The following is a 12,731-nucleotide window of genomic DNA, read 5'->3' as shown; positions in this document are numbered from 1 at the left end:
TAGATCGAAGTCTGTCACTATAAGGCAGGTTTTCCCATCCTTGCATTATTCTCATGGCTCTTCTCAGGACCTTCTCCAATTTATCACCATCCTTCCTGGACTGTGGGCACCAGAACTAGACACAATATTCCAGCAGCTGTCACACCAGTGCTAAATACAAAGGTAAAATAACCTTGACTCCTACTCAAGATTCTTCTCTTTATACATCCATTAGCCCTTTTGGCCACAGCATCGCACTGGGAGCTCATGCTTAGCTGATTATCCACCGTACCCCCTCAAGTCTTTTTCAGAGTCACTGCTTCCCAGGACAGGGTTCCCCACCCTGTAAGTGTGGCCTACATTCTTTGCTCCTAGAGGTACAAGTTTATATTTGTCTGTACTAAAATGCACATATTGTTCGTTTGCGCCCAATTTCCCAAACAATACAGATTGCTCTGTAGCAGTAATTTGTGCTCTACATCTCTACATTATTTCCCATTTTGCAATTTTTGTGTCATCCGTAAACTTTATCAGTGATACTATGTTGTCTGCCAGGTCATTGATAAAAATGTTACAAAGCATAGGGCCAAGAACTGTGGTGCCCCCATAGAAACACACCCTCTCGTCTTAAACTCTACAAGCCCCAGGAGGGAATACTTCACCATGAGCAGGTGTTGTGTCAGTTACTATGTGTTCTGTATGTGATTGTTCAGATGAGTTGAAGGGACAGGTAGATTGAGGGGCTATTTCTAGTAGGTGGGGTGTACCTAACAATATCCTGTAATGACCTGCTGGTTCTCTACTGGATACCGCCCCCTCTAGAGTGGTAAGAAGAGAAAGGACTAAGCCCTAGCTTAGTCTGGTGGAGGAAGGACCTAGATTAGCATCTCACCAGTAGGGGGCGCTGTGTTAAGCAGAATGACGAGGAAAGAGAAGTGACATCCTGTGGACAGAAGGGATCAGGCTGGGAGAGCGAGATGGCCAGTGTGTGTGGGGGTGAGCAGCAGGCTGCAGGTAGCAAGGACAGAAAGCCTGGCAGTGGTATCCTGAGAGCCAGGGCAAGGAGGCAGGTGGGAAGGTGAGAGCTGATCAAAGAAGCAGGCTGTGGCTGGTGGGCTGGGAGCAGCAGCCCCAGGACATGTGGGGTGGAGCAGCCTGCAAGCAGGAGGTGAGAGGCAATTGCTAAGGCTGGGTGACAGGAGGACAATACACAGGGACCCCGAGGAGACTAGAGACGACAGGACTGAGCTCTGGCCAGTGGGGTCGCAGACAAGCCCTAAATTGTCTGCCATGAGAAAGATGGGTCAGAAATGGCACCGGGTGCCAGCCCACAGCCGGTTCTCAGTGATACACTTTCTGGCTGGGCTGTGTTATCAGTAGCTGGGGTGATACTGCTGATTTGGCCATGCACTGCTACAGGCTGGGAACCGACTAGCTAAGCAGCAGTTTTGCAGAAAAGGACCTAGGGATTACAGTGGATGAGAAGCTGGATATGAGTCAGCAGTGTGCCCTTGTTGCCAAGAAGGCTAACAGCATATTGGGCTAAATTAGTAGGAGCATTGCCAGCAGATTGAGGGAAGTGATTATTCCCCTCTATTTGGCATTGATGAGGCCACTTCTGGAGTATTGCAGCCAGTTTTGGGCCCGCACTACAGAAAGGATGTGGACAAATTGGAGAGAGTCCAGTGGAGGGCAATGAAAATGATTAGGGGCTGGAGCACATGATTTATGAGGAGAAACTGAGGGACCTGAGCTTATTTAGTCTGCAGAAGAGAAGAGTGAGGGGGGGATTTGATAGCAGCCTTCAACTACCTGAACGGGGGTTCCAAAGAGAATGGAGCTCAGCTGTTCTCAGTGGTGGCAGATGACAGAACAAGGAGCAATGGTCTCAAGTTGCAGTGAGGGAGGTTTAGGTTGTATATTAGGAAAAACTATTTCACTAGTAGGGTGGTGAAGCACTGGAATGGGTTACCTAGGGAGGTGATGGCATCTCCATCCTTAGAGGTCTTTAAGGCCCAACTTGACCAGTGGCGGCTCCAGGCACCAGCACTCCAAGTGCGTGCCTGGGGTGGCAAGCTGCGGGGGGCAGCCTGCTGGTCCCTGCGAGGGCAGCAGTCAGGCAGCCTTCGGTGGCAAGCCTGCAGGAGGTCCGCCGGTTCCACGGATTTGGCGGCAATTCGGCGGCGGGTACGCCGAAGCTGCAGGACTGGCGGACCTCCCACAGGCATGCCGCCGAAGGCTGCCTGCTTGTCGTGCTTGGGTTGGCAAAAAAGCTAGAGCTGCCTTTGGGCTTGACAATAGTAATAAGGAATAATAATAAGAGACATAAACCTATCTTCTAGAACTGGAAGGGACCTTGAAAGGTCATCGAGTCCAGCCCCCTACCTTCACTAGCAGGACTAAGTACTGATTTTTGCCCCAGATCCTTAAGTGGCCCCCTCAAGTATTGAACTCACAACCGTGGGTTTAGCAGGCCCATGCTAAAACCACTGAGCTATCCCTCCTGGCTGGGATGATTTAGTTGGGGTTGGTCCTGCTTTGAGCATAGGGTTGGACTAGATGACCTCCTGAGTTCCCTTCCATCCCTGATATTCTGTGAAATGACAGGTGATGATCGGGGGGAGTCCCAGCCACTTTGTGGGAAACACATTAATGTTGATGTTATTTATTCACATTACTGTTTACAGCCAGTTTGGGAGAACAGAGCCATGTTCAATTTCCTTTTCTTTCCAGCCCTTTTGGGAGAGCAGGAGTAACAGCTCCAGTTCAGGGCAGTGTGCACACATGTGGGGTTGTTACTGCCTTAGTGAGTAAAGTCATTGTTTTCCTAACTCCAAAATATGCTGCATTTGTGGTTTGCTAAAAACCACTGGATTCTGCCCTTGGCAGCACCAAGTTCACATCTGGCACTGCTGAGAGACTTCAAGGAGAAGATATTGGCTGTAACCCACCTTCCTACTGCACTGATCCTGGGCCAGGTGGGGGCCAAAACAGCCTCTGGTATAACTTAGAGGAAACTGCAGAACTAAAATTTATTTGCAATTTAGCACCATTAATTTGTGCTTGAATAGGGACTGGGAGTGGCTGGCTCACTACAGAAGCAACTTTTCCTCTCCTGGAGTTGACACCTCCTCATTAGTTATTGGGAGTGGACTACATCCACCCTGATCAAATTGGGCCTCTCAACACTGGTTCTCTGCTTGTGAGGTAACTCCCTTCTCTTCATGTGTCAGTGTAATAATCCTTGCATCTGTAATTCTCACTCCATGCATCTGAAGAAGTGGGTTTTTGACCCACAAAAGCTTATGCCCAAACAAATCTGTTAGTTTTTAAGGTGCCACCGGACTCCTTGTTGTTTTTGATAAATAGAGTGTAACTCACAACACCACCATGTCAACAAGCACAGACTAAAGGGAACCAGCTGGTACTTACTGCAGAAGCTGTAATTTGCAGTTTGGATGTTTTAATCCTTCACACAGCAGCTGCACTCCTGAATCTCCTAGGTTGTTCCACCTTACGCCGAGCTCTGTCAGGGTCTGGCTGGTGCTGAGAACAGAGGACAGATCCCCACAACAAGCAACTGTGAGATCACAATACCCCAGTCTGTAGGATATGAAGATATACAGAGAGCAAAATGATGACTTGTTTATGCCCCATCCTCTGCATTTCCCCTCCTTGATACCTGTGTGTAACTCTAAAGTTAATTCTTAATTTAGAAGCAATACAGAAATCACTTTTAGAAGCAATTACAGAAATACCCCTACAGAATATCAGGGTTAGAAGGGACCTCAGGCAGTCATCTAGTCCAACCCCCTGCTCAAAACAGGACCAGGACAAGGACCAGGCCCTAGGCAGATTTTTGCCCCAGACCTCTAACTGATCCCCTCAAGGATTAAATTCACAACCCTGGGTTTAGCAGGCCAAGGCTCAAACTACTGAGCTATCCCTCTCCCCTATATAAGGCTCTAGACAGGGGTGGGCAAACTACGGCCCATGGGACATTTTAAGCCGGCCCTTGAGGTCTCACTGGGGAGTGGGGTCTGGGGCTTGTCCTGCTCCGGTGCTCTGGCACTCCAGCCAGGGAGCAGATTCAGGGGCCACTCTATGCGGTTCCTGGAAGCCGTGGCATGGCCCCACTCCAGCTGCTGCGCACTCCAATGGCCCCCTCTGATGCTCCAATGGGAGCTGCAGGGGAAGTACTTGCCTGTGTAGGAGCCGGAGGAGGGACATGCTACTGTTTCCAGGAGCCATTTGAGGTAAGCGCCGCCCGGAGCCTGCACCCCTGAGCCTCTCCCCATGCCCCAACCCTCTGCCCCAGCCCTGATCCTCCTTCTGCTCTCTAAAACCCTTGATCCCAGCCCAGAGCACCCGCCTGCACCCTAAACCCCTCATCCCCGGCCCCACGCCCAGCCAGAGCCTGCACCCCTTCCCGCACTCAAGCCCCCTGCCCCAGCCCTGATCCCCCTCCTGCCCTCCAAACCCCTCGATCCCAAGCTGGAGCACCCTCCTATACCCCAAACTCTGCATCCCCAGCCCCACCCCAGAGCCCGCACCCTCAGCTGGAGGCTGCACCCCACTCCCCACCTGGAGCCCCCTCCTGCACCCTGAACTCCTCATTTCTGGCCCCACCCCAGAGCCCACACCCTCAATCAGAGCCCTTACCCCCTCCTACACCCCAAACCCAATTTTGTGAACATTCACAGCTGCCATACAATTTATATTCCCAGATGTGGCCCTTGGGCCAAAAAGTTTGTTCACCCCTGCTCTAGACCTCTAGCACACAATTAGTACTACAGCCAAAACCCGAGTAGCACTAAATTAATTATTCTAATAGGAGCTCATCCATCCAACTACAGAAAGCACCTTCCAACCCCTCAACCCTCTCTAAAACCCCATCAAACAGAGGCTCTTTGCAGCATGCCCAGAAGGTTCCTAAATGTGGAGTATTTTGGACGGGGGGGTAGGGGGGGGAAGGGCAAGTCCCAGAGCCTTCACAGAGGCCAACCATCCCTTCTCTTTTATAACAAAAAGGGGATCAGCTCAGGTGCCTGTGCTGACTGCAGTTGGGACAATGTGGCCCAGTGCCAGACACAATTCCTCAGATAGGCTGGTTCCAGGCCATTTAGGGCTTTATAGCTCAGAACTAGCCTCTTAAACTCCACCCAGAGACCAATAGGCAACCAGAGAAGATCCTGGAGCCATGTGCTCCCAGCAGGATTCCACGCGCAGTAAGTGACCTAGCACTGTCTACACTGGGGCTTAGGTCAGCTTAACTAAGTCTCTCGGGGGTGTGTGTGAATTTTTCACACCCCTGAGCGACATAGCTGGGTCAACCTAACTTTCTAGTATGGACCAAACCTTAGTGAGTAAAATAAACAGAGGATCTACAGAAAATCTCTATGGGGCGTGAAGAGGCTCTGTGTGACCCAACTTCTGTCTAGTAAAATATGACAAATCTACAGTGTGATGGGGTCTCTCAGCTGTACGCAGGAGGAGAGTAGGTGTTTTTGGGTGGTCATTAGATGAACCAGTTGGGATTTTTTCAGTGAAATAGTTTTTCCATCAGAAAATGCAGATTAGTCACACACTTTTTGTGGGAATGTCTCGGTGTTGATGGAAGTTCTGTCAGGAAGGTCTTTCCTAGCCAGGCTGGACTGTCAGGGCAAAACTACAGAGAGAGCAAGCCTAGAATAGCCAGTAGCCCTGTGGTTGGGGCATTCACCTGGTCTGTGTGAGGCCCAGCTTCGTCTCCTCCCAAATCAGGCAGAGCAGTGACTTTAACCTGTGCTCCCCACACCTCAGGTGAGTGCCCTAACCAGTGGGCTATTGGCTAGTTTAGCTTCTCTCTCTCTAAGAAGGTGTTTGTTTCATCACAATGCAGAATGGGGGGAAATACTGAGTTTTCACAGGATGGAAAACAGTTTCCCACAGCTGCCAGGAGTACGGATGTTCCAGTAGACAAAGCTCAGGTCACTGTTAATAAGCACAGACTGCAGGAAACCAGCTGTTACTTACACTAGTTTCTGCAGTTTGCAGTCTGGGTGTTTCAGTCCCTCACACAGCAGCCGCACGCCTGAATCCCCCAGTTTGTTATCCGCCAGTTCCAGCTCTGTCAGGCTCTGGCTGGTGCTGAGAATAGTGGAGAGATCCCCACAGCAAGCAGCTGTGAGGCTGCAACTCCCCAACCTACAAGAGACAAATACACAGAGAGGGAAGTGATCACTTGTTTCCTCCCTGTTGGCTGTGGTTCCCTCACTGGTATCGGTGTCTGTCTGGAGAGGGTTTCATTTCCATTCTGGAGGGAGGGAAGGATGGCTCCTGCCACATGTGCCACTAGCCAAATTCTTAGGGGCTAGGGACATCCCAGGTCCTCAGCGAGTAAGGGGTTAATTCTGGCTTCCTTCAATCTGTCCTTGCACAGGTGCTCAGGGAAAGGGCTATAAAAACAGCTGTTGGGGAGCCAGTGGGTGCAGAATGGCTGTGGGTTGAGATGGCTGCAAATCCAGGCTGAGCGAGCCTCAGGCTGGGGTGGTTTATGATTTGATGTGTTTAAGTTGTTTTGCTTTGCTGATTGAGATTTGCTTCTGCTGAAATATCCTTCCTGATTACCAGAGTCTTGCTGCCGTACAGTGCTAGGACCATGGTACCACCCCATACACCTGCTGCTCACTCTGCCTCTTCCCGACTCTCAATAGAAAATTTGCTGTTGCAGCTGAGTCTTCAGAGCTATGCTGGCCCTGCAATTTGGCCTGAAACTACCCCTGGGAGGATATATCACGTGGGGTCTTGCAAGGGTCTGTCCTGGGTCCAGTACTGCTCAATATTTTCATTAACAGCTTGAATGATGGAGTAGCAAGTACACTTATAACATCTGCAGATGGCACCAAGCTGGGAGAGGTTACAAACAATTTTAGAAGACAGAATTAGAATTCAAAATGATCTTGATTAATTGGAAAATAGGTCTGAAATTGATAATATTAGACAGAGACATGCAATGTTCTGCAGTTAGCAAGGAAAAATATCAAATTCACAACTTCAAAATGGGGAATAACTGGCTAGGCGGCAGTACTGCAGAACAGGATCTGGGGAATATGAGTAAACAGTGTGATGTATTTTTGAAAAAAAGCTAATATCACTGTAGGGTGTATTAGCAGGAGAGTCGTAAGTAGGGCATGGGAGGTGATTGTCCCACTCTACCCATCACCAGTGAGGCCTCAGCTGGAGAACTGTGTCCAGTTTGGGGCATCACAGTTCAAGAAAGATGTTGACGAATTAGAGAGTCCAGATGAGAGCAACAAAAGTGAAAAGAGGTTTAGAAAACAAGCTCCACAAGAAAAGGGTGAAAGACTTGGGCAACAAAAGTCTACAAAAGACAAGGCTGAGGGGCAACATGATAACAGTCTTCAACTATGTGAAAAGTTGTTATAAAGAGAACGGTGATCCATTGTTCTCCATGTCCACCAAGGGTAGGACAAGAAGTAATCAGCTGAATCAGCAGCAAGGGGGATTTAGGTTGGATATTAGGAAACACTTTCAAACTATAAGGAGAGTAAAGTCCTGGAACAAGTTACCTAGGGAGACTGTGGAATCCCTGTCCTTGGAGGTTTTTAAGAACAGGTGAGACAAACACCTGTCAGGGATGGACTACGTTTACTTAATTCTGCCTCTGCACTGTGGGATGAACTCGATGACCTCTCGAGGTCCCTTTCAGCCGTATATTTCTATGGAGTGGAAGGTGCAGGGCCTGGGGCTGGTGGGAGCACAAGCATTACAGTTTGGTAACCCAGCAGCCAGAGCGACCATGCTAGCAGGCACAAACGGGAGGAGACCAGCCGGTACTTACAGTATTTTCTGCAGTTTGCAGTTGGGATGTCTCAGTCCCTCACACAACACCTGCACACCTGAATCTCCCAGCTTCGCCCCCCAAAGGTTCAGCTCTGTCAGGGCCTGGCTGGTGCTGAGAGCAGAGGAGAGGAACCCACAACATACAGCTGAGAGTCTGCACCCCTCCAACCTGCATGAAATGAAGAGAGAATGGAAAACGATTCATTTCTGACCCATGCACTGTGTTCCCCTCACAGATGTCTGTGTGAGTCTAGAAAGATTTGTTATTGTGGGAGTGCAGGGAGAGACGACAGCGCTGTGGGAAGAGGCCAGGGGGAATAAAAACACAGAAGGCCGTTAGTGTGGATTTCTTCCATGCACGCCTGTCAGGCAGGGTTTAGCTCTCGTTCATGTTGGTGTAACTCTGGAGCATCCCTTGCAGTCAATAAAGGCAGACTTGCAAATACAGAGCAGCTGAGAGCACAGTCTGGCCCATTATGTCGGTTACGCAGCACTCCACAAGTGACTGGTCAGTTGAAGTGAAGGGAGGGGGTAGGTTGTGGGGTCACTTTTAGTGGGTTGGGAGGGGGAAGGTCGTGGCTGGAAAATAGTTCAAACATTTTCATTGCTAGTGCTCTGGATCCCTTCTGGTTTAAGCAGATGGAGCCAGAATAAGCTCTCCAGCCCCCAAGTGTTCCCCAGGGCCATGAGCATCCATTACCCGTCCCTTGTAAGAATAGACACCCTTAATCCCAGAAGACAAACTACCTGATCGTTCTCATAACCAACCAACCCCCCACAGTGTTGAGGATACAGCACCTTTTCCCCATTACAGCCTCTGTCTAGCACAACTGGAATCCCCTAACCTCTCAGCCCCCAACCTGCCCGTGAGTGACAGACACAATAGAAATGTGTGACAGTGACTGGAATGTGGAACACCTGGGTCTTGCTTTACACAGCACCGTGACTGAGCAGATTAATGATTTTTAACTAAATGTCTGTTTTTAAGGCTGTTTCTTCCCTGGGTGAATTAAATAAACTAGTTGTTTAAGAAGAAAACTAGAAAAAACCAAGACCTTAGTCCAATGGTAGCCAAAGGACCCTTGCACAGGGCAGCAGCCAGGTTTGGATCAGAGACTTTCAAGTACACAGAACAGACTGCTACCACCTGAGATGGCGTAGTAACTATTTATCCTATGCATGGACCAGCCTGTAGAGAGGGAGTTTCCAGTGGGTCACACAGCTATTAACCATACAGCAGTAGAAGGTTGGATACTATTTGACATTCAGATAGCAGGCAGTTCCCTGTGATGATGTGGTGTGTTGCAGTCAGTGGATATGTGCTGAGTGGACACTGGGATACAGTTACCGGTGTCCTGGGAGTTGTCATTTCCTTGCTTTTAAGGATTTGTGTTGAGCAGGTGCCCCACTCACCCAGCCGTAATCATTTCTAGACAAAGATGTAGTTTGTGGAGTATCCTGGCTTAATGACAACAAATGTAGGAAGGTTTGGGGGGAGGGAGAGAGAGGCCAGGAAACGGGGAGCAGGGATATTTGAAGTGGGGTTAATGGTGTGTATAGGGTCCCAGCAGATCCATTTCCACCCTCCCTAACTCCAGCACAAAGGGGCCTGTGTTCTTGGTTCCCACCTGTCAAGTGCTGCTCTGCTCTGCCTGCCCAGCCATGGCTCCTTGGAGCTCTGAAGCTTTGACAAAGACTCTTCTGCTCCCAGTCGTCCCACAGGGTAAGTCCCAAAACTGCATCACACATGGACCCAGTCTGCTCCCTCTGTGCCACAGCAAACTCCTTCTCCCAGCAGCTCTGCCCTGCGCGGAGGGAGCTGGGCCGCACACTCTTTGGTTTTGGCAGCAGCACCCTTCCTTTTCCTGCTTCTCTTTCCTCCCTCCCCACAGGCCACCTGGACCTGGATGAGAAGTTGCCTGAAAATGGAAATCTCTTCCCACAAAAAAAATTTGCATTTTTGAAAATGTTCTGCCCCAAATTGGGACAAAAATTCAAAGTATTTTATGGGAAAGGACTTCCAGAAAAATTCCATTTGGGGAGAACCAAAATGATTCCCTAGCTGCCTTCCTGGCTCCAGGGCTGCCTGGCTTCCCAGATGCCTGAGAAGAGACTGGATGGGAACCTGGACAGACCAGGAGAGCTGGTTATTGAGCCGAGGACCCAGAAAGCCTAGGGTCCTGCAGTCTCTCCAAACAGAGAGGCTGAAGCTGACTTCTCCATACTTTTTGCCACTGTTGTTGGGTCATGTGACTGCCAGGTCACTCACTGTGCCTAGTGCGACAGCAGCTGGGAGATGTACATGGATGAAGTTCTGCGGGGTGGTCACCTATTCTAGAACCCTCTTGACTAAGGCAACATTGAAAACCTGAAAGCGGTTCAGTTCGGCTCTTGACAAGGAAGCTGTCAACTTTTGCAAGCTCCTACATCCCAGGACAAGAGGAGAAGCTGCCTTCACATCCGGGGCTAACACCAAAAGTTCTCAGCTACTCTCCTGTTGCTGTCACCTCTGTCTGGGCAGAGACCCACATCCCTCTTCCTCCTGACCAGGGGTTTGGGCAGCCGCCTTGCAAGCTATTGTGTCTGTCCCAGAAGGTCTGACCAAGAATCCTGCCCCTGCGCTTTGTTTTCTCTCACAGGCTGTGGCCAGTATGTGGCTGCAGCTACAAGTAACCAAATAGCTCTGGCCTTAAACAAACCCTACTATGACCCTGTTTATTTCACTGACACGCTCACTTTCTCCTTTTCCAATGCAGAAGCTCACTGACCTGCCATGATGGCATCAAAGGAGCTGGGTGCAGATACCCCAACCTAGTAAGCAGGGCCAGTGCAACCATTTAGGCGACCGCTAGGGCACTAGGATTTGGGGGGCGGCATTTTCTTCGGCAGCAACCGTGGCGGCCAGATCTTCAGTCTCCCTGGTTGCCATCGGCATTTAGGCGGAGGGAGCTGGGGCAGGAGCGCAGGGAGAGCCACCTGCAGCAAGTAAGGGGGGGGCAGCACGCAAGGGAACTCCCCGCCCCAGCTCACCCCTGCCCTGCCTCCTCCCCGAGCACGCCATGGCTGCTTCACTTCTCCCACCTCCCAGGCTTGCGGCTCAGGGCGGAGGGTGGGGAGCTGTCGCAGGGGGGGCTCCTCAGGGCGGAGGAGGGGAGCTGCCCTGGGGGGGCGGGGAGGGACGGGTGCCTCAGGGGAGGGGCTCAGGGACGGGGAGGCGCAAGGTGGAAGTTTTGCCTAGGGCGCGAAACATCCTTGCACCGGCCCTGCTAGTGAGTGACACAAGCTGCCTCCTTCTGAGGCAGCTGTCAATCAGAGTGTGGTGGGTGGTGATGTAGGAGTGATCTGTCACTAACACAGTCTCCAGAGATCCCTTCTCTGCAGCACATTAGATCCAAAGCTGGTGGGGGGTGGGCACTGCACCAGGTTCACAAGGCCATTATTTCACCTTGTGCCCTGCTCCCTACAGTGTATTTCCCCGTGAGTTGTCTAGTCTACTGTGATGATGGCCCAAGTCATGGAGCTTCCACCCCTTCCGGGGGGAGACTATTCCATGGACTATTCCAGCAGATCTGTCAGAGCAGCACAGCAGTGAAGCAGACACACTTCAGTTGTGTATCTTCCCTCCCGCTCCCCCCCATATCACTCTCAGTGAGTTACTCGTTCCCCACCCTCCTCCGAGCTGTGAGGGAGAGATGGGGCAGTTGCCACCAGGGAGAGGTGCCACCATCACTCTCTGCAGGGCTGTGGCGGAGGAGAGGCCAGTCGTCACTGATGGTGGAGAAAAAACAAAGAGCTTTGAGATGAGTCCTGTCCACCTACATACTGACAGGCAGAGTTTTGAAGCCCTGCTTGGGGGCTGGTGGGGAAAGATGGGGACAGAAGCATCTCATCCCTCCATCCATGAGTCTGATGTTCTGGGGAGAGAATGGGGGTCCCTGGATTAGGGGTTTGTGGCTCTAACCCCAAACCTCCAATGATAGACAGCAGCTGCAGTAAAAGGTAGCTGATTTTGACATTCACTTTGCTGTTGCTTTTGGGGCAGATTTTCAAGAGAGCTCACCATCCAATGTGGAAGGCTTCAAAATTTGTGCAGAAAAGTGTCACAAGTTTTAAAGTTAATATATAAAGATGTCAAAGTCATTAAAGTTATATGTAAAATGGGCTGTTAGTGGAAGGGTAAGAGAGTGCTCCCTCTCTCTCTCTTTTTTTAAAGCCCAATATTAAAGAATTGGTTTAAAAAAATTGAAATATTTCCCCAGCTGTCTACTGTGGGCCCACCTTTGCTTAATATTTCCATTTTCCAAACAGGGCAAGCTGGGTGCATGTTGTGAGCCATTGACAATGGTACTGGAGAGACATTGAACTCTCAGCTCTTCTTTATACCTACAAGGGGCAGACACCAGACACCAGCTATAGCTCCTGTAAAGTGCTTTACATAGAGGTCACTTGAAAACACACAGAGGACACCAAATATTACTTACCCTAGTATCTGTAATTTGCAATTTGGATGTTTCAGTCCCTCACACAGCAGCTGAACTCCATCATCTCCCAGAGAAAAATTATAACTGAGGTCCAGCTCTGTCAGGCTCTGTCTGGTGCTGAGAACTGCGGAGAGATCCCCACAGCAAGTGCCTATGAGACCACAAAATCTCAACCTGCAGGAGAGACAAATGCAGGGCAGATACATCAGAGAGTGAACAAGGCTCATCACAGCAATTGGCAGGTGGCCCAACCCAGCATCTCCTTTCCCTGACCAATCAGAATGGGGAATGAGCCAGAATCCAGCCCTAGACTCTGTCCTAAGCCCCATCCCTTGACCAATGAGAACCAGGTTTGAGTGTGACATCCTATATTAGCCCCACTGCTTGCACTATAAAGATGGAGAGAGGGAGAGGGAGAGGGGTGTT

The 12,731-nt window shown here is 50.3% G+C and overlaps 1 protein-coding gene across 1 annotated transcript in view; it reads right to left on the bottom strand.

Annotated features, from left to right (window-relative positions):
- LOC120392760 (NACHT, LRR and PYD domains-containing protein 3-like) overlaps nucleotides 1-12,731 on the bottom strand; it is a 57,617-nt gene that overhangs the window by 3,194 nt on the left and 41,692 nt on the right. Inside the window, exons 8-11 of the mRNA XM_039517496.1 lie at nucleotides 12,306-12,479; nucleotides 7,823-7,993; nucleotides 5,995-6,165; nucleotides 3,412-3,582 (exon numbers count right to left, since the gene is read on the bottom strand). Coding sequence (XP_039373430.1) covers nucleotides 3,412-3,582; nucleotides 5,995-6,165; nucleotides 7,823-7,993; nucleotides 12,306-12,479 — 687 coding nt within the window. The remainder of the gene's footprint in view (nucleotides 1-3,411; nucleotides 3,583-5,994; nucleotides 6,166-7,822; nucleotides 7,994-12,305; nucleotides 12,480-12,731) is intronic.

This window comes from Mauremys reevesii, unplaced genomic scaffold, assembly GCF_016161935.1.
Source record: "Mauremys reevesii isolate NIE-2019 unplaced genomic scaffold, ASM1616193v1 Contig113, whole genome shotgun sequence".
Taxonomy (NCBI): Eukaryota; Metazoa; Chordata; order Testudines; family Geoemydidae; genus Mauremys; species Mauremys reevesii.
This window is presented reverse-complemented; position numbering and strand designations above follow the sequence as displayed.